Here is a 21,241-nt window from a genome sequence, read left to right as displayed (position 1 = left end):
CGCTCTAAATGCGGCCAGACAAGGAATGCCTCTAAAAGCCTGGAGTCCAGCCTTGTTTGGTCCGCTCCCCAAGATACCCAGCCTGGGAGGCGGGCCAAGGCCCTAACAAGGCTGGACTCCAGGCTACTCTAAACGAGGCCAGTCACATTCACACATGTACGCTCGGTTGAAGTAGTACTATCCTCGGCTGGTGAGTCATATTGTCGGCCATGCATGGCCCTGCTATGTCATAGTGACCACATACAAACGGAAATATCTTCCGGCTATGTTAGAGGACCACTCCACCATATCTTTAACGTACGAGGGGGCGTTTCCCATAGTCAGCCGGTGGTTTGTGGTTAGGGTTTCCATCACGGCCTACCATTGGTGGGTTGTTCCATGTTAGCCCCGCCCGCTCGAGTGGTCGTTCGGAAGTGCCCACGTGGGCGGTGTGTGGCCACCGTACATTTACTGATTTAGTCGTAACCATGAGAGCACGCGTATCACGGACGACGAAATACTACTGCTTGTAAAGAAAAAGAAGGGAAAAAAACGAGAATCAGGATTTTGAAGTATTTGGAGCTGCGAACTTTTGAGAGGAAGAACGGAAAGCTATGCTGTGTCGATGGTGGATTTTTCTGACGTGTTTCTCCGCGTCGTTGTCGGTGGCGGCGACGGAGTGCTGTGGCAAGGGAGCGCAGAACAAGAGGGCTCGGGCGCCCCGCGCGACGTCCCGCGACCAGAACCTTCGCGATGCCCGCTTGCTGGCCATCCAGAAAGTCATCCTGAAACAGCTGGGCTACCGCCGGCCACCGAACGTCACACGTTCTCAAGTAACTGAGGCGGAGAAGAAGAAGATGCTGAGACTGTACGAGATGAGTGTTGAGGAGACTTCCGAGTCGAGAGAAAGTGTCGAACAGGAGGAGCTAGCCACTGCCAAGACGTTCCACAGTTTCCCTGCTACAGGTTCGTACATGTACAACTTTCCCTCTCACGGCTAGCCACTCTTGCGCAACGCCTAGCACCGACACAGCCCCCCGGCATGCAGGTTTAACCAGCCCTCTTATAAACTCATACAATCTTTTCCCGAATACCTAGGCTTGATAGAGTATTGCCAAGGAATGTGTTCAAGGATATTGACATGTGAAGACAGTAGTTGTTTCTCTCGCTATCTGGGAAACTTGTAATAGTTAAGAGGTGCGTAGACTCTTGCTATATGGCCGTCTCAAATCTTGCTAGTTTGCCCTTTTGTCTGCGAATACAGAGCATAGGAAGGGCAGTAATTCATAATTCTTAGCTCCCAAAGTATGACAGAACACAGCTGACGGAAAGGTATTTGCTTAAGGAGTCTTTTTGGGAAGGCTTCATTACTTGTTTGCATAGGGGTTAGCTTGGTCTAATCAAACCGTTGCGAAATAGTTCTCTCACCTACTAGTATCATGATCGTTATCGGGCCACAACATACAAACACGGAAACAACACAGCAATAGCACATGCCATCGTCGTCTTATTATCACACCTTTTGTTTATTTATTTGTTTGTTTGTTTGTTTGTTTGTTTGTTTGCTTGCAAGTTTATTTATTACCTACCAGGAAATTCAAACTACTCGTGCCTTCTTGTGTTTGGGACGAGGTTTTTTTTTTTAGATAGACCAGGCAAGACAAAAGGGTTGGGCGATTTCTTAGTAAAGGTGGTCGAGCAAGGACAATTTTCCATGTCAGGCTGTTCGATGTGGTGGTCTTTTCAGCCGAAAAACAAACTGTTTCTTTGTTTATTTATGCTACTAAAGCACGCGGAATAGATTTTGATTTGATTTGATTTGATTTATTAGGTTGATAACACATATGTTTGCAGCCAGGACTGCCCAACTAGCCGGAGGCTATTATAAAGGGCTAGCCCTCACAACAAGAACATAAACAATTCGGAACAGTTAACAGTTAACAGTGTCAGTTACAATTCAGATAGATATTAGATAAACGAACTGGGCGATTTCTTACTGTAAGGATAATTTTTCACGCACGGCCCATGTGTGTATTTTTAGTGTATTAATCACGGTGTATTAATTCTGCCTTTTTGGCCGAAAAAAATGTATGCAAAAGTGTGGTGTGCCATGTCCCTAGTCTCGCAACTATGACTCCTATTCGGCTGCGAGTGAGCCCGATAGGTACCGTGTAACAAATGCTTCTCAGACACAGCGTGGCCTGCTTTCCTGGGCTATCCTTCAGTTCACGATTTCGCGGACACGCCAAGCTAGTGAAAAGAAATTGTGCTGCTTGGAGGAGACGCTTTGTGACCTTTACCTTTTAATTACTTTTAAAAAAACACACGCGGATCAAGTCACGGGGTCTGAACAAATAGCAATTGACGTCAATCTGTGGGTACCCTGTGTTCAGCCGCCTGCACGTATCAGATTTGTCTCTATTAAGGCTCAAAGTTTTCTTAACGTCGCAGATAAGAAGAAAACAAGACTCGGGGCGTCTGAGGCACTCCTCTTTTTTTTTATTCCAACATTTCAGGACTAGACGTGGTGACAGCACACTCAAGTTATATCAATTTATTTTATGCCGCCACCAACGCAGAGGACGAATACGGGACAAGACAATACTCATTTTCACTTGAGTTAAGTGAGGAAAGTCGTGTTAAGTGCCTTTTCCAAGGGCACAAGATCGGTGGCATGTCAGGACTCGAACCCGGGACCTCTTGGTTCCCAGTCGAGCACGCTGCCGCTACGCCACACGACCCCACTCTTCAGGTCGACGATTTGGTAGTCATTTCGATACGTTTTACTGTTGGATTCCAGGTCATTCTGAATCGTGTTTTTTTTTTTATTATTGAGTAAGGCCACACCAAGTAAATTTTATGGATGACGTCCGCGCGCGCATTGATTTTGGCCCATTCCGAGAAAAAAAACAAGAAATTCCGTTTCCTGTAACTATGACCAAAGAGTCACGGCAGTGCCTCAAATCGTCAGATTGACGTGAAACCCGTAACGTGAAAACAGGACAGGACGACAACTGCTGTTCCACCTGATTTATTGCTGTTTTGATTATGAATAAAAGACTTCTTGCTTGTTACACTGTGTCACCTCATTCAAGTTGTGTCCTAACATTTGTCGTCTCTTAGTATATTTCTAATCTAGGCATCTTGTTTTTTAGGGCCCTTCTTGTTTTTTTTCGCCCTCTCGCATTAGATTTAGGGTCTCCAAAGGACGTCATCCATAAAATTTAGTTGGTGTGGCCTAACATAGAAACCTAGAACACACAGTGGTGGGCAACTCTAGCAGGTTGCTAATCTTAACCCACTGACAAAGAAGAAGTACAACAAGTAACAAAACAGCAAATAACAAAACAGAAGATGGGCGATATAAACGATGACTAACATGTAAAAAATGGATCATAATGTTTTGAAAAACTTCCTTTGAAAATAGCTTTTTCTGAACTTGCTTCCTGCGCTTTTTAATACCTCATTTTACTTTTTTTTCCATTCCAACATTTATTACAAAACACGTTCAAGTTTGATTTTTCCATCTGATTTTTATGCCACCACAAACGCAGACAAACGCACGAACGGACAACAGACATGTTCATTTTCACCTGAGAAAAGTAAGAAATTTGCTGTAAAGAGCATTTCCCACGGACAGAAGACTCGGTGGCATGGCAAGACTCGAACTCGGAACCTCTTGGTCCTAACGCTCTGTTGTTACGCCAGCACTTTACTTGGTTGAAAATCTTTCTACCTGCTGTCCTTACAAGACCTTTCCCGTCTGTATACTGCTGCTAATTGTGTAATTTTCAAATCGTAGCCCGGTATTTCTCAGATTTACAGAAGTGTAGACGTGGGGGAGACCGGCGCAGTCCTCTTGGCTGGAATGAATGTTATTTACGTAAATTCAAATCCTCCCTCTGTCCAATCGGATCTAAGTTTAGCCTACAGACTTAACGGCTAACACCTTGTATTGTAATTTCATATTCAATTGACGTCATAGGCCTACTTTACACGTAACTTTTTCAAGTCAACTAGAACTCAAGACGACTTGAGCTAGTCGACTTGAGCGAAAATTGCCCTGTGTAAAGAGAAATAATTCAACTCAAGTCGCATTCTAGTCAAGATGACTTGAGTCGTATTCAAACCAGACTTAAGTCGACCAGCGGGGTGCTGAGTCCGCTACCTTTGCGTGTGTAAATGGGCGAAGTCGACTTGAGCGTCTCTGCGTAGTAGTCAGGCAAGACCGACCCACCGAGTTGACTTGGGGGGAGGGTGGCACAGCGGGAGTGCCAAGTCGCTTTGTGGCCCCGTGTGTAAACAGAAATTTTTCAAGTTGACTTTGCTGAGTCGACTTAGAAATGGTCTGTGTAAAGTGGGCCATAGAGTTTCTTACCACCTACTATTTCGTTTCAAGTTCTATTGTTCTACCAGTGAGGCCATGTTGATTTGATTATATGGATGACATCATCGCGAGCATGAATTTTCGGCCGTTTCAAAGAAAAAGTTTTCAACCATACTGTAAATCGTACAAAACAGTTGCAAAATTAGCAAATATATACCGTGAAGTAAACGATACCAATGTCGTAGAATGCTAAAATCAAACGAAAAAGATGAAAATGTAAAGAAATGAATTTGTCGAGTAGATTATTCGCCATACCATACTCTGTGTCATTTGTTCAACCTTCATGACCACGTAGATTTCATAATGAAAGCAACTGGGTTTTTTTTTGCACAACTTTTTTTATTCGCACGCGCGCATCAGTTTTGGGGTTCCCAGAGGATGTCATCCATATAATCAAATCAACCTGGCCTTAGATGGAATAATGGAAGTGTCTCAGACCCAGATTTCGACTTAATGCCCCACTTTGGTGCACTTGGCTGGAATAGGAATTCAGAAGGCCTAAATCATAGCTTAGAAAAAACTAAAAGCCGACACTAAGATTTGAATATTTTCAAACAAATAGCCCTGCAGTTCCTGAACAAGCCGAACTCATGTCACTTCTTCCCCAGCATGAGAGCTACCTGCCATCCACATTTCGTCACCACAGCATGTGTAGATCATGAGATATCAAAACCGGAAGTTCAGCTGCAGTACCATAACAAGCCGCTAGGGGGCCCAAAATCTCATCATTTCCAGGTCTCATCAAGACCTACCCACCTACCAAATATCAACATAATACATCTAAGCTTTCTTGAGTTATGCTGTTGACAGACACACACACACACACACACACACAGACACACGGCCACGAAAACATAACCTTCTTGGCGAAGGTAACAAATAAGTAAATTTTCCCCTGCACGATATATTTTGTCTTCTTTCTTATTTTACTTTCGCTTGATTTTCTTTGACACTTCGTTCATTTTTAACAGTATATAAAAGCTTCTAAAACATAATGTTAAAGCTTCTAAAACACGGAACATGTAAACAACTTAATAAATGCTACCTTCACCTTAAAAGACTTGCTCAGCGACAGATTACGTATCTGTACATATATCGCCGGTATAATCGTCCTTCGGCGTAACACACCAGCTTTGCAGGCCTTGATATACTGTAAGAACATTTAAGAACATTTTGCATCATAATGTGACACGTGTCAGAGTAGCTCTGTCGGTCTTTGAGCACAGATAATTCGGTGAGGCTTTTGTGTGAAATTTGATACAATTGTCCGTCGAAAACGTCATGTAAAGAGAAAAGGGATCTGGGAATTTGTCTGAACAAAATGGGAAGGGTTTAGACTGGCTTTGTACGTAGAAGGTTACGGGTTCAAATCCCACCCCTACATGAAAAACTCGGCTAAAACCTAAATGTGTTTTTGTCCCGTTCAGCTCAGCCAAGCATAAAGCCCACTTTCATCTTCATCTTTGCCGGGGCTCTAAGATGTTATAAGAGTCCCGGCTACACCCCCATATAGCCCCTATTGGGGCACTTTAGGGGGGGGGGGCTTGGTCTAAGGCCGGCAGGCCTCCAGCCTGGCCCGGAAGGACTCAACGGTGGGAGCCATGACTACCGGGCCAGGCAAGGCGTTCCATTGTGGGATCGTGCGGGGGAAAAGGGAATATTTATAGACGTCTGTACGTGCGTGTATGGGTTGGTATTTATACTGATGACTCCCTCGGGTACGCCCCTGAGCTTGTACGTACGTACGTACGTTAACACGTTGGAACGTTCGTACGTTTAAGCCATTTTTAATAGCTGCCTTTCATTGCACAGTCATGCCTTCAAATATCAGAGTTATCAACCAAGAATTGAGGTGTTCAAAAACTCGTATTTCCCCCAGAACTATCGTAGAGTGGAACTCGTTGCCACCAAGCACAGTTGGGGCATCTTCACTAGAAAGCTTTAAACAACTCCTGCAATTAAATGTGCAAAGATTAAGTGTAACATGTACAAGTCGTTCGGTGTGATGTAGCTAGCTGCCGCCGCGCCGCGTGTCTGCGAAGCTGGTGTGTTACGCCGAAGGGCGGTTATACTGGCTATACTGATACAGAAGAAAGCACTTAAGATTGGCTACAATAAATTCATATTCTCATATATATACGGGTAATACAGTGCATTAACTCAATACCATCACATCAAAATTCTGCATCAGTTCTTAACAAACGAAATAAAAATATACTTTAATTTATCGCCATTTAAAATCAAAAAAGACCTGGACATTCAAACTTGCTAGGTTTGTGCTCTGTAGTACGGAGGCCCTGCAATGTAAAATGAAGCTTGGCATCAAGGATTACTGAGATATGGCTCTCGCTTTTATACTTAAGAACTTTATTGATACAACAAATGTACAGTGACTTTCGTAAGGTCTGGAACTGCATGTAGATATACTGACAAATACATGGGTACAACGAAATTGACATAAGTACAAAACAATAGATGAGTCAACTAATACTACTTGTTCTAAGGTCTAAACATTCTTTGATATATTTACCTATTTGTACACAGTAAGGGTTATTACCTTCTAGGATGAAATTGAATTTATCTATAAAGCATGAAATGTAACAAATTCTGTTGAGCAAGCGGAGAGAAGGTTGAACAGCTTTGTGCGTTTATCGTTATATAGTGTACAATTCAAAATAAAATGTTGTTCGTCTTCAATATCATTGGGACAGAGTGGACAAAACCTCTGGTCGCGAGGGATTTTTTTTATATCTTCCTAATTCTATATTCAATTTATGGCTAGAAATTCTCATCTTTGTGATCGATCTACGAACTTCAAAATTATGTATTTCAGAAAGGTAATGTTCTTGTCCGTACCTCGTCCTTAACATCGAATAGACAGAAAGTTTTGAATTGTTTTGGATAGAAGTATGGTATTCTTGTGTGTAAATATCCTGTAAACGACGTCGCAATTGATTTGTAAACATGTTAACGTGATACAACCTGGGGTTTGTCCATACATATCCAAAACCGTTATAATTAAGAATGTCGTGTACATGATTTACCCAGTCAGAATCAGCGGAATGTAAAATATTGTATGCCTCGTGGAGTAGAGCGTCTTCGGGTAAATTTTCTAAACGGTGCCATTCTACATGTATATCTACTTTTAAAACTATCATAACGTTGGTATACAGGGTACCTACTTTAAAACTAACAGAACGTTGGTATACAGGATAAAGAGTGGATATGCTTCACATAAATAGGAAACATGGTAAACGGCTATTTTTAAGTTATAAAGGTACTGTCTGCGCGATGAACGAGAAACATCTGTAGTACAATGAGGCGACCCTGTATCCATCTATTTTTAGAGACATGTGCGGAAGTAGGGACAACATTTGGTATTGATTTTACAAAACGTCGATGGTTCGAATTATCAGGAGAGCCTGGAGATAAATATGTACACATATAACGCCACTCTTGGCCTTGACCGTCCTCTTTCTTGGCATGAATAAATTGAATGTTTTATAGCAAATTCATGCCCGAGGGCTAATTGTAGGAACAGACGAAACATTTGGTATAAAAAAAACAGACAATTAGTACACATAGAACTAACTCCTAAGAAACTACTGGTAAAAACTACTGGGTTTGACTTCTTTTTTGAAGACAGAGGAAGACAAAATATCCTACTTTTTCTGTAATTTGTGGGTTTTCGGATGTTAAGAGGAGAGTAGTTTTCTTCTCATTTGTATATGTGTGAAAGTTGGGGTAGAAATTTGGAGGCTACGTCAAATGAATGAATGACAACTCTACGATTCTGGTCCACTTTTAACTGTGACGGTCACAGATCAACAGCTATAGACGGATTTGCCTCACTAGTTGTTCCAATCCAAATTAAAGAAACTGTGGATAGGAGAAGACGAGAAATTTCAATTTACCAAGCCAAGGTCAACAATAATAAAAAGAAAGTTTATTGCAAATACTTGCCCGAGGGCTAATTGCAGTTACAAACAACATAGAAAGAAAATACAGTGGTATGTGAGACTATATCTACTTCTAACATTATACTATATTCTACAACATGACATGACACTAGTTTTACTGGGTTTGAATTCTTCTTTTTAGGCAATGGAAGACGAATTTACCCACTTCTTCTATAATATGTGGGTTCTTTGATTTTAGTAGTAAAATTGCTTTTTTGTGGTAAGGAATGGTGGGGAAGTAAGGCAGCATTTTGGACACGGTGGTAAATAATTGATTTCTGATAACAATTTACAGTACCTGTGAAACCACGCATGGAATATGGCGTAGTGTTTAGCGATCCTGCTTTTGGAGCAGACGTCCGTGAGTTCGAGGCCTTAGCCTCATATCAGGCTCGGTGGTAGGCACTGTGGCTCATTCTGTGCTATTTTCTGATACACCGACCCTCTAAACTTACAACGTAGCCTGATCGCTTGCCATCACACCCTTGTAGCATTTCGAAAACTGCACCTAACAAGGAAATCCGCTAGGAGGCCAACAATCACAAACGACATATACATGATACATATCGAGATCGCAGCACACACCAACACCAAATATCATTACGAACCAAACCCGACGATTGTATCGTCCCAACAAAACACAGCAACACAAAACAATACCTCCACTGCGGAGGTAACAAGCCAAAACGTCGTTGTTACAGCTCAAATCAGTTTCCTTGTCATTTTACGAATCAACTTTGTGGAAACGATCCCTAATGTCTACAGCTTTACACGTGTACCTTATCAATAGCACTGGTACTGAATAAGTGCGGCATTCTTTTCGTATCTCTCTTCGGTCTCCGCTATCTTTCTATCCGACCAAAATAACGCGCCGTGTGTTGGAGGTGAGGGTGTGGTTCCTATAGGTGGACCCAGTGTGTACACCCATAGAATACACACAGTGCATGGGAACTAGTCAATATTATCATTCTTCACGGCCATCCTTGGTTACCATAGCACTGACTTCTGAGGACGACGTCTGTTGCCAAGAAGCCTGTATGTCAATACAAAACTCCGGATAAGTTCACACAAACTCCACATAGAAAAAGGGCAGACATAACCGCATTCCTCTACATTTGCCAATTGTGTGATTTAGATAAAGATTGAGGATGAGTGTCATTTTGTAGTTGATTGTACATTATATAGAAATGAGAGAGATTTCCTCTATACTTTTATTAAAGATAATTTAATGGTTCCAGACTTTTAGATGGAACAGAAAAAAATTGTATTTCTTATGAAATTTGACAAACCATTATCATTAGCTCCATATGTTCGTACTTTTACAACTGCCTCAAGAAGCAAGAAGTTGAACCTGTAAATAGTAGTTCCCCTTTAGTTTGTACGATATTAATGTAATTTTTTTCCTGTCTATTCATGACCTGCACTTAGCTTGTAAGAGCATAAACGTACAATATAAGTCTTCCATTCAATACCTAAGAAAGAAAGAAAGAAAGAAAGAAAGATAGAAAGAAAGAAAGAAAGAAAGAAAGAAAGAAAGAAAGAAAGAAAGAAAGAAAGAAAGAAAGAAAGAAAGAAAAAGAAAGAAAGAAAATGAAAGAAAAGACGAGAGGCTAAACTTCAGGACTAAAGATAAGACCCATTTGGAGCAATAAGACAATGTTTTGTGTCACAGAGAATATATAACGTCTACATCTGTGTTTTGTGTTGTGATTCCAGGCGGGCCCCCTGTACAGGTGTCCACAGAAGACTGGGAGGACGGCCTGCACAAAGTTCGCCTCTACTTCCAGCTGGACTTTCCACAGACGCACCACCGACACAGGCACCGACGGGTGGCCAACGCAAAATTGAAACTCTACAAATCAGAGATATTCCCAGAAAACTTGCTCAGAAGCACGGACGGACTGGTAACTCTTAGTTTTTACCAGCTACTGGAGCCTCCGAGGACAGGGAAAACGACGCTGAAGCGTCTGATCGAGTCGCGCACGACGTCCGTTTTACAAACGGGGTGGGAGAAAGTAGACGTAACAGCCGCCGTGCAGAGTTGGATGACGTCACCCGAAAAGAACTATGGGATTGAAGTGGTGTGCGAGCACGAGCCGCTGGATGACGTCATGACGTTTTACGGGACGGACAGAGACAGTGACGTCAGAAGACCTGCTGAGACGGACGATCCGGACGTCTTGGCGCCAAGACTGATTGTCTTGACACAAGAGGTCAAATCTTCACAGAGAGAAAAACGGAGCTATGAGCCAGAAGATTGTCAAGTGGTAAGTTATCCGCACAAATCAAACGTAGCAGGTCGGCAGAACGTACTGCACCTGTGCAAAACCCATCATGCATTGCGCATAGCACTTCGGCAATTTTTTCGACCTTTATTTAACCTTGAAATTGCCCTTAGGCTGTGGCCGCTTTTCAAGCGTTCAAGTGGAGAGGTCACGGGTCCTAATAGCACATAAAAACAAAATTAACATATTACAATTCCAAGGAAGAGTACTTTTCAAAAATATAAGGTCGTATTCGCGTATATAAGGTTGACATACAGTCTGTAGTTTCTAAATGTTATGTCAGAAAAGATGTCGTCTGCAACGGACAAAATTCTGATGCAACGTTGACCAAACATCCAAAGGAAAGCGTGGAAAAATCAGGGTTTGCGCAGGCGCAGTATGTTCTTCCGACGTGCTATCAAACGTGCAAACGCCAAATAATTTATGTGTTTTCTCTTTTTTTCAATAAACATAAACCAAATATAAAATGCACTTATGTTTTACAAATCACCTCTTTAAAAAAGTACCCCGAAAACAGCCATAGCAAAAAAAACAGGTTGTTGTTGTTGCTACCGTTGTTTATAATCTCCATGACAACGTACCGTTACCAGGACGACGGAGAGACGCGCTGCTGCCGCTACCCTCTGTACGTGAATTTCACGGAGATCGGCTGGGGGGACTGGATAGTGGCGCCGGAGGGGTTCAACGTCTTCTACTGTAACGGCACATGTCCTTACAGGTAAGAAAGAAGCTTCCGTTATTCTTAGCCTCTACCAGGCTTCAGAGGCGGCTTTAAAGAGAAGAAATTGGCCAAATAGACTGATACCATGCCTCTTCAGATCGACTGGCAAAGTCGTTTAGAGGACTAATCCCTTGGCATGTTACCTTGCCACCTCCGAAGCCTGATAGAGGCTACTTTATTAATAGTTTGTCCTAATGAGATTACTAGTATACGATTATGTCAAGTTTTGGTAACATTGGTCACTTGCTTGGGCACCTTAGCGGTCTCTTTACATACTGCAGCTGTTTGCATACTGGTATTTTGCAAATAAGATGGAAATTATCAAGATATTTTGTTAGGATTTATCCCTTCGTGTTGATACAAGTGAATTCTATAACAATATTTGTCAACCTTTCTGTCAATTTCATATTTAAAATACGTACACTTCAAGTTGTGATTACTAGGGAGAATATAGCATAAAGATTTTGCCCATTTTGCCCACAGAAAATCGACTTGTTGCTACAGATAGATTTGATTATATATTTAAATGTAACAGCCCACACAATGCAAAATAGGTAGGTACATAAAAGATTGTTTTGTTATTAGAAAGAATACTGATTTGCTGTCACATGTACCCATAGATAACTCCGCCTGATTGTAAAGCCTAAGCTAACTTTTGATTATTTCTTTTCTATATATAAGTTGTTAAGTTTTATTCTATACCTATCTATTTTACTATGCTACTTATTGTTACCTATTTACCATACAATGTAACCTGTACAATTGTCGTGCAATAAAGTTCTTATGTCTCTTATGATTTTAACCCAATTTTCTTTTAAATTACAGATACAAGTCGGCTAACGAACATTCCCTGATCAAGTCCACACTCCACCACCTAAACCCAGACTCTCCACAGCCGTGTTGCGTGGCCAAGAGACTCAGTCCTCTGTCGGTACTCAACTACGACGACTCCGACCCGCCACAACTCATAGTCACACCGCTAAACAACATTGTAGTAGACCAGTGTGCATGTACGTAGCAGTAACTCTTATACGATATTGTGTTTGATCATTTGAATGTATAGCATGTCGGCAGAACGTACTGCACCTGCACGAACCCCGTAATGTATTGTGCATAACACTTCGGCAGAACGTCTCATATAAGGTCGTATTCGCGTATATAAGGTTAACATCCCGTCTGAAGTTTCCAAATATTCTGTCGGAAAAGATATCGTCTGCAACGGGAAAAATTCTGATGCAACGGTGACCAAAAATCCAACGAAAACCGTGAAATATCGAGATTTTGCGTGAGCGCAGTACATGTTGCCGACGTTCTTAAATGTATGTATGTATGCATGTTTGTGTGTGAATGGATACAAAAAGGGTTATCCAAACTAGTTTGATTTGAATGGGGAAAACACGATAAAAAATACATCGATGTGTGTGTGTGTTGGGGAGGGTATGGCGTGCATGTACAGGGTACCATAAAGTTGCAGGGCGGTATTTATTTGAGTTATAAAACATAATATCTATTTATTTTCTGTCAGGAAAGACGGAGTTACCGACAATCAGGTATATACTGAGCGAAGGGGACGTATATTGAATTGCTGCTATGTGCAAAAAAAACATCTTTCGTATTAAAATCTTACGCCTGTTAGAGCAATTATAAAGCCGTATTGTATCAATCTTTTGTTAAGCTACGGTCACAACCCGCCGTACGTGCTTCTGCGTGCTGTCTACGTGCAAAAACGTGAGCAAACGTAGGGCATCCGTGCGTGGTGAGTACCGCCTCCGTACGGAATCCTACGGATTTGGGAGCACGCAGACACGCCGTAGAACTTTAAGTGCATGTAAAACCTTTTCTACGTGCGGTCTACGGATTCACCACCCGTGCGTGCGAGTGACGTGCGTCGATGCATGCCACTCCTTCCCCACGTTTTCAGAAAAAAACGTAGCAGACGTAGCCTCCCAAAAAGCGTACGGACAAAAAGCACGCACGGCGGGTTGTGACCGAGGCTTTACATACGTACAATTGAGGTATGTACTAGGGTACATTTACACACTCATTGAGAAAGTGCTCACACAACAACAAAGTTCCGTACAGTTATAGTAAAGAAAGAACTTTCAAAGCAAAATCCTAAATTGAACGTAACTAAAGAAGTCAAATGGTTCATTTTAAAGGTATACCGTGTAGTAGATAGATTTGTGAAATATGTATCATATATTATATTGTCCAGTCTTGTCGCTAGCTATAGATACACATTGCAGAGCATAGAAGTCATTTGAATAACACTTCTCATATCTATACATTTATCATCACATAGCGATGATAGTTGCAAAAGAATTATGTAGACGGTAGTAGAAAATATGTCTTAGTTCATTTGTCCAGCCGGACTGGTTTATTATTAATGGTGGGGGGTAACTGATCTTTATGTTATTCCATTCATTGCTGTCAGGTATGGTGGGGAGAAAATTATCCCCAAGGACGTTTTGGCACAACCCAAAATGGAGACTCTCTAGTTGTGCATGTAGGTTACTGCTTGCATTCATGGAGCTTTCACGATTCGAATAAGTGTGTTAGATTTTAGTACATGTGCCTTTAAGTTAAAGTGTGGTGTGAGGTTTAAACGTGACAGTCGCCATATTGTCACATACCCCATTTTTTATGGGGATCAATTATATATATCTATCTACAGTTTGGTCTGTGACCAGGTACATAGAGACTATTTACCGAACCGAATGCGTCATTCTTACGTCGTTTTTTTATCAATTTTTGATTGTATTGTTGGCCAAGCACACGGTGCCGGTGCTTCTTTGATAAATATATATACTGTATATATATTTATAGGATGCTGTTCCGTATGGATTTCCTTTAAAATGTCAATGACACCAAAAGTTTCTGAAATAAATTTATAAAAAGCATTGACGTTTGTTACTCTTACAGTTAACATTTGTACTTATTTGGGTACCGGTAAATGCGTAATTTGGGTAATTCTGTGCCCCCGGTTTGAACTATATTTGTATCTTTGTATCACATAGTTTCCATGTTATCAAAATGCCTCTGTGCCCTTTCGTACTACTTTTTCTAGTACCTCTATCAGAAATGATATCAAGGGTTCTCTATATGGAAAGTATTTATGACAACACTCACCTATTAATAGCACTAGTAGTTGGGAGGATAGCCTATCAAGAACACCGTTGCCAACGTTTTTGTTGGCATACAACGATATAGTAATCAGGGATGAATGATAAAATGTACCTTGAAGTTTTGCGATAAAAATTCCCAGTAATCTAAAAGGGAAACACCAACAAGAATTTGTCAACTATTTGCCAATAGTGAAATATTTAATGCAAATTCGTGCCCGGGGGCTAATTGCAAATTACAAAACATAAAAGAACAATAAAAGAGTATAAAATAACTCAAGTCTACATGATGAAGGTAGCTGTCTAGAACTGTAACTATGTCTAAAAAACTATGTCTGAAGGGTTTGACTTCTCTTCTGTAAACCATGGAAGACGTAATGTCCCACCTTTTCCAAAATTTGTGGATTTTGGGAAGTAAAAAGAAGAATAGTTTTTTCTTGGTAGGGGTAAGGCCTTACCGTGAGTAAAACTAAGAAGTTTTCTCCCTCCACTTAACCCCGTAAATCTTCCAAAATCACCCCACAGGCACTTGTGCAATAACTACCACCGTAAGTGGGGTATATTTAGGGACAAGAGTCTATAAACATGCCAATGTGCTGTTTGCTACATTCCTATGTGAATGTGTATGTGGTAGTTCTGCACCAAAAATAAATCAGATTAAAACTTCAAGTCATAATAGACTCGGACTAATCTTGGAAAAAATTTTAATATAGAGGACGGGCTATTGGTTTATTCACTTTCCATAAAAAAAAGTATGACATTTACGCATGATATGCAATCACATAATTTCGTGAAAATCTAAATTAGACAAAACAGTGTCCTAAACCGAATCGTTGTTGTTGAAAATGTTTCTTCTTTTTTTCTTACCACCTTCTTCAAAGTTCTGAATGACTGCCAGGGACAAGATAATACCATAGGCGCCAAAGGTTCAAGGTAGTAACTTTAACAGTTGTGGAATTTCTGGCACACATTTGCTCGCACTCAGCCAACTATTTCAGAGCAACACAAACTTTTGGGAGACTGTACTTATCAACAGACAGGGTCACTAAACGTCCATCAAAACATGGGAAACACAACATGGGAGGGGCGTTAACATTGATTCTTCACTCACGTAGCCTTCATTGCTTCATTTCTTACGGCCACAGCAAGTAATTTTTATGGATGACATCAGCGCGCGCATTAATTTTCGCCTGATTTGGGGGGAAAAACAAGACATTTTGTTGCCTTCTGACAGTGGTCACCTTGTCGAAAATGGGCAAAGATGTCTGTTGCCATGCTGGAAGGTGGATGGCAGATAACTATGAAGAGAGGAGACAAGACAAATCTCTGATTTAATGTTTTGTTTCTTACTTTGATGCAGTGATATGTGATGCTGGCTGTGTATATGTGATGTTCCTACTGAATCAAAACCATTTGTACAATGATTCCGTCAAAATTTTAAACCGTACGAACCTTGTTTTTTTCGGCCCGCCTGTTTTTTTCTGCCCGCTCGCATTAGATTTGGAGTCTGCGGAGGATGTCAGCCATAAAATCTACTTGCTGTGGCCTAACGGCTATACTACCCTACGATGTTCAACAGTCGCTATTTACTCGTACGATAAGATACCGACCGAAACGGGAGCAAGAAAAATGGAAAAAAACACTTAATATCGAGCTGGACGCTGATAAGAAGAAATCACATATCAATTCGTCTCCCCTTATCAGAATTCTCAGCATTCTTTGTTTTATTGTGTCTGCCTGCTGCGCTGGGTATAGAACTGTGTTTACGTTTGTGGTGTCACCAAGGTTATACAAATCAACAAATAACATTGATGATCCAGTACTTGTTACTACGTGCATGATCAAAAGGCAACAACCGTTACTTAACCACTCAAAAACGCTAGCCCTACTAAACCTTTCCCGCGTTTTCACCATACATAACATACTAAGGTAAACTTTCAAAATAAAACAAAATTCTACGTGCATTTGTTTCTTAGAACAAAGAATATAGTCCATGGACCAGAAAAGATATCGGTACCACCTGAGGTGGCAAATTCTCATTACGATTTTTGAAAAGTAGGGTGTCCGTGGAATACATTTTCATATGATAACCGTTGCAGATTAGTAGCGTTGACCTTGCTTTCTGACCTTGAACTTTGATCGAATATGGACCACGTCCTTTTGCACTTAGGCCACACCAAGTAAATTTTATGGATGACGTCCGCGCGCGCATTGATTTTGGCCCGTTCCTAGAAAAAAAAACCAAGAAATTCCGCTTCCTGTAACTATGACCAAAGAGACACGACAGTGCCGCAAATTGTCAGATTGACGTGAAACCCGTAACGCGAAAACAGGACAGGACGACAACTGCTGTTCCACCAGATTTACTGCTGTTTTGATGATGAATAAAAGACTTCTTGCTTGTTACACTGTGTCACCTCATTCAATTTTTGTCCTAACATTTGTCGTCTCTTAGTATATTTCTAATCCTAGGCATCTTGTTTTTTAGGGCCCTTCTTGTTTTTTTTTCGCCCTCTAGCATTAGATTTAGGGTCTCCAAAGGACGTCATCCATAAAATTTACTTGGTGTGGCCTTATGTCTATTTACAATGATGTTCTACAGACCTCAGTCCTCTTTTACTAATTAATAGTAAAACCCTGCTAAGCCCAATTCGGCCTTGAGGTCCTGTTAGCTGATACATTAAACAAAATTATTTATAAGCACACTTCAAAGTGCTTTGGAATGTGACAAACATGAAATCGTAGCACGTTTATAGTCAGTGGTTTCTAAATATATCCCACTTATTGAACAAGTGCCTGTATGTGGGGTGATTGTGGAAATCGAAGATTTAGTAGTTTTGACACCAGGCATGTTTAAGGGGTCAGGGTGGGGGGTAGGAAAAGCAAGCGAAGTGTTTAAATAACATATGCACCACAACCAAATACTGTGTTCGATCCTAGAAACCTGATTTTTTTTTGTGACGCCTCAGGGGCGGAGCCGTTGGTGAAGTACTGCGATTGAGTTAAAGATATTCTAAAAAATTCCTCGAATGCATTCACCAGGGAATTAAATTTTGTCAACAAGATAACTCAAGAACGGCTGGATGGATTGGTTTCATACTTGGTGCGTTGGTAGAAGTGTGACAAAAACTGGAAATGATGAGATTTTGGTCCCCCTAGTGGCTTCCCTTGGTATTGCAGCGGAACTTCTTGTTTTGATATCTCGCGATCTGGACATGCTAAGGTCATTAAGTTTGGATGGTAGGTAGCTCTTGTTTGGCCCCCCCTAGCAGCTTCTTCTGGAACTGCAGGTTGGTTTGTTTAAAAACCTTCAAGAGAGGATAACTAAAAAACCGGTTGACGGATGGTCGTGATTTTTGGTGTATAGGTAGCTTTTAAAAGTGATGCTTGGCATAATTAAATTACAATTATGCAAATTATGATCTTAGGGCTAGTCTGGATAAGGAAATCGGCCCCGTTTGGGATTGTGTTCTCGCCGCAAAAGTGTCACTTATAGCGGCAAGATAGCGGCACATAGCGGCAAGAAGCAGAACTCCAGTCAGAAGCTCGGAGGAAGGTGTCTGATAGACACTGAAACGTAAGCAAGGTAGGAAAAGTTTGGTTGTGTAAAAGAAAACCCCTTTATCCCATACTCTATCAACCTAATGAAACTATTTTCGGGAGGTTTAAGATTTGTAACATAACAATTAAAGGTTCATAATATCTTTGTTCCGAATTGTTTATGTTCTTGTTGTGAGGGCTAGCCCTTTATAATAGCCTCCGGCTAGTTGGGCAGTCCTGGCTGTATACATATGTCTTATTCAGCCTAATAAAGCAAATCAAATTAAATCTTTGTTGAGTTTGTGCTGTTATTCATATGCATAATTCATGAGCGCTTTGGTTACCGAAGTGTGAACTTCCACCAACTGTCGCAAGGTGGCGCTGGGCGTCTGAAACAGCCACCCGAGGTGGACCGGAGGTAGACGGACATCATAGAGAGAGAGGAAAGTGCGACAAGGACGGTGGACTGTAACGGACTGACGGAGAAACACACGGCCCGGAGTGGAGACAAAATTACGCGGGCAAAACGAGTCACCAATACCGCCCGTGTGGCCACAGATGACAATAGCCCATGGAAGGCCATTCACCAATTTCACACTTCCCATAATGCCTAGTAAAGATCACGGATATGACGTAAGACCACCTTCCTCGATATAATATTTCCAACAAGTTCTATCGGCAAACTCGTCAACTATTGTTTTGAATTATTAATCTAGTATAAAGCGCATGCCATAATCGCATTTTTGTTGAAATTAGAGAAAATGGTGTACCCACCTTCTACCTCCTACTCGCACGGTCGCATTACGTATATCCGCTTCTTACGTCATATCCAATCCATATCCGTGATCTTTACTAGGCATTATGGGAAGTGTGAAATTGGTGAATGGAATGAAGCCAAAAAGATAATCCGTCTCCTGATTTAGAAAGACAGTCCGTAGAAAGAGTACCAACGACAGAACGGGAGGGAGACGGTAGGAAAAGTTTATCGGGAGGCAGAAGTGGCTGGTGGGGCAACAGTTACGCCTCAGCCCGCTTGAAAGAGACGGTAGTACGAGCTCGGATGGAGACCAGCAGGTGAGGAACGGGTACACAGACCGGGAAACCCACGGGTCCTCGGCTAGGCCCGCTATCAGAATACATCGGTAGGGTAAACCTAGCCTGGGTACCATCTTGGTTAGTTTACGTCCGCTCCCACAGTCGCTACCGCCAACCACTGTGGTAAAGTATTGCGGTTGAGTTGAAAAATATTCTAAGAATAGCTTATTCCTCGAAAGCATTCCCTTTAAATTTTTTAATTTAAATTTTGTCAACAAGATAATAACTCAATATAGGCTGGATGGCTTGGCTTCATACCTGGTACGTTTGTAGAAATGTGACAAAAACTGGAAATGATGCGAGATTTTGGTCCCCTTAGTGATTTCCCTTGGTACTGCAGCGGAACTTCCGGTTTTGATATCTCGCGATCTGGACCACCAACCACTGTGGTAGCGACTGTGGGAGCGGACGTAAACTAACCAGGATGGTACCTAGGGTAAACCCTGAACACTTCGAGAAAAGAAGAAGCGGTGATTTGAGCTACACCAGGCCGCCAGCACTTACAGAATGGACTATTTCTCCACAGGACAGAAGAGATATGAACCTGCATGGAAACGGACAAAACAGTCCTAGACAAAATGTCGAAGCGGAAGCTTCGAAGAATCTATATGCCACCTATAACGGTCTAGACCCATCGGTCATCAGTTGGTAGTGTCTATAAAGGGCAGACAGTACTATTAGATTTGGCCATAGGAACACATGCTTAAATACACTATTAAAAGTCCTCATGAAAGTACTTGCCTATACTTCAATCTCAAAAATTTTTCTGCTCCAGGTAGCCACAAGGGTCTGATTCCCAAAAATAGAAAGGAAACTGGGGGTCGACCATCTCAAATTCCCGCCACAGCTGATGATAGTACCAAAACCTCAACGTTACTTTGACCTACATTTTCCATGGTATCCATCCGCCTGGCCAGACAAGACCTAACCACTCACATCTCTCACTACGCCCACTAAACTGGTGAAATAAACAAAACTTGACCAAAGTAGGAAAGTTTAGACCCTATCTGTGCCTTCCAGCCCAAAAATCTCCAAAATGGTCCAAAATTTTCGAGAGAAAAAAGGATTTTAAAAGGCACTACAATCGTTCCCATTTTCAGGCCTCTACTGTGCAACGCAAATGTGGTGTCTGCCCTAAACGGCTGGTTTACAACAAGGTTTCTGACCAGTATGTTGGAAAACATCCAATATTAATGATAATTAAAAACAGCCGACTCAAGCTTGGCGAGACGCCTCCCACGCACTTGGGTTATATATATATATATACTGTTGAAGTCATGCAGAATGAGTCATGACTCTACCAGGAAATTCCGGCCAGTGCTGAAAGTTATAAAAATTACAGACCAAGTTCACAGATAAGCTTCAGTTCTGCCGACTTGTCTACTTCCTTGCAATGGACAGTGTGCGGTACTTTGGTGGGCCTGAGCAACAGCAGCAGTAAAAGTGAGTAGATATTTTTGTTTTTTAAGCCATGTTCATTGCCCTTGTATTCTGAACACCTATCGTGCCATGTCTTTGCTTCCCGGCATTTTACGTACTAATAGTAGACGTGAAAATGATCTCGAACCAGTTTAGCACATTGAACAGCTGATCTTCCACTGGTCGTGACAGAGAAGACTATGTACAGTACCTGTAAATACTAGTATTTACAGGTTCATTGTATCGGGGAAATTCCCCTAGCTCTTTTTTATTCGACAAGCGCAATGAACAGTGGATCACAGCTTAACGTCCCGTCCGAAGGACTGCGACCCTAAACAGTAGCGTGCATGTCGGGTGAGCGACATCAGCTGGTTTCGAACTCCCAACATCTTAGTCCACAGGCAGGACATCCCGGTAATAAGATATCCGTGGACTCGAGATTGAAAGAGTGACCCTGGTTGTGTTGTAGGTGGTGGAAAATGGAAGAAAAGTAGCCATTAGGCCACAGCAAGCAAATTTTATGGATTACATCTTCCGCAGATTCCAAATCTAATGCGAGCCGGCGAAAAAAAACAAGGCGGGCCGGAAAAAAAAGGTTCATACAATTTAAAATTTTGATTCAATCATTGTACAAATGGTTTTGATACGGACGAAACATCACATATACACGTGCACAGCCAGCATTACATATCACTACATCAAAGTAAGAAACAAAACGTTGAAACTCTTCTTAG

At 41.5% G+C, this 21,241-nt stretch overlaps 1 protein-coding gene across 1 annotated transcript; it reads left to right on the top strand.

Moving 5' to 3' along the window:
• Positions 1 to 472: 472 nt before the first annotated feature.
• On the top strand, positions 473 to 12,471 carry LOC109476017 (bone morphogenetic protein 4-like). The gene is made up of 4 exons (XM_019776828.1): positions 473 to 945; positions 10,042 to 10,592; positions 11,201 to 11,328; positions 12,157 to 12,471. The coding sequence occupies exons 1-4, from the start codon at positions 594 to 596 to the stop codon at positions 12,347 to 12,349; spliced, it is 1,224 nt and encodes a 407-aa protein (XP_019632387.1). The 5' UTR covers positions 473 to 593; the 3' UTR covers positions 12,350 to 12,471.
• The last annotated feature ends 8,770 nt before the right edge of the window (positions 12,472 to 21,241 follow it).

This window comes from Branchiostoma belcheri, unplaced genomic scaffold (assembly GCF_001625305.1).
Source record: "Branchiostoma belcheri isolate BF01 breed outbred unplaced genomic scaffold, Haploidv18h27 scaffold36, whole genome shotgun sequence".
NCBI classification, from domain to species: Eukaryota; Metazoa; Chordata; class Leptocardii; order Amphioxiformes; family Branchiostomatidae; genus Branchiostoma; species Branchiostoma belcheri.
This window is presented reverse-complemented; position numbering and strand designations above follow the sequence as displayed.

Excerpts from the sequence above, each read along its gene's own strand:
- LOC109476017 (XM_019776828.1), top strand. The coding sequence starts at position 594 with ATGCTGTGTCGATGGTGGATTTTTCTGACGTGTTTCTCCGCGTCGTTG. Across the intron at positions 10,593-11,200 it reads AGCCAGAAGATTGTCAAGTG|GACGACGGAGAGACGCGCTG; the intron begins GTAAGTTATCCG and ends TACCGTTACCAG. Across the intron at positions 11,329-12,156 it reads AACGGCACATGTCCTTACAG|ATACAAGTCGGCTAACGAAC; the intron begins GTAAGAAAGAAG and ends TTTAAATTACAG.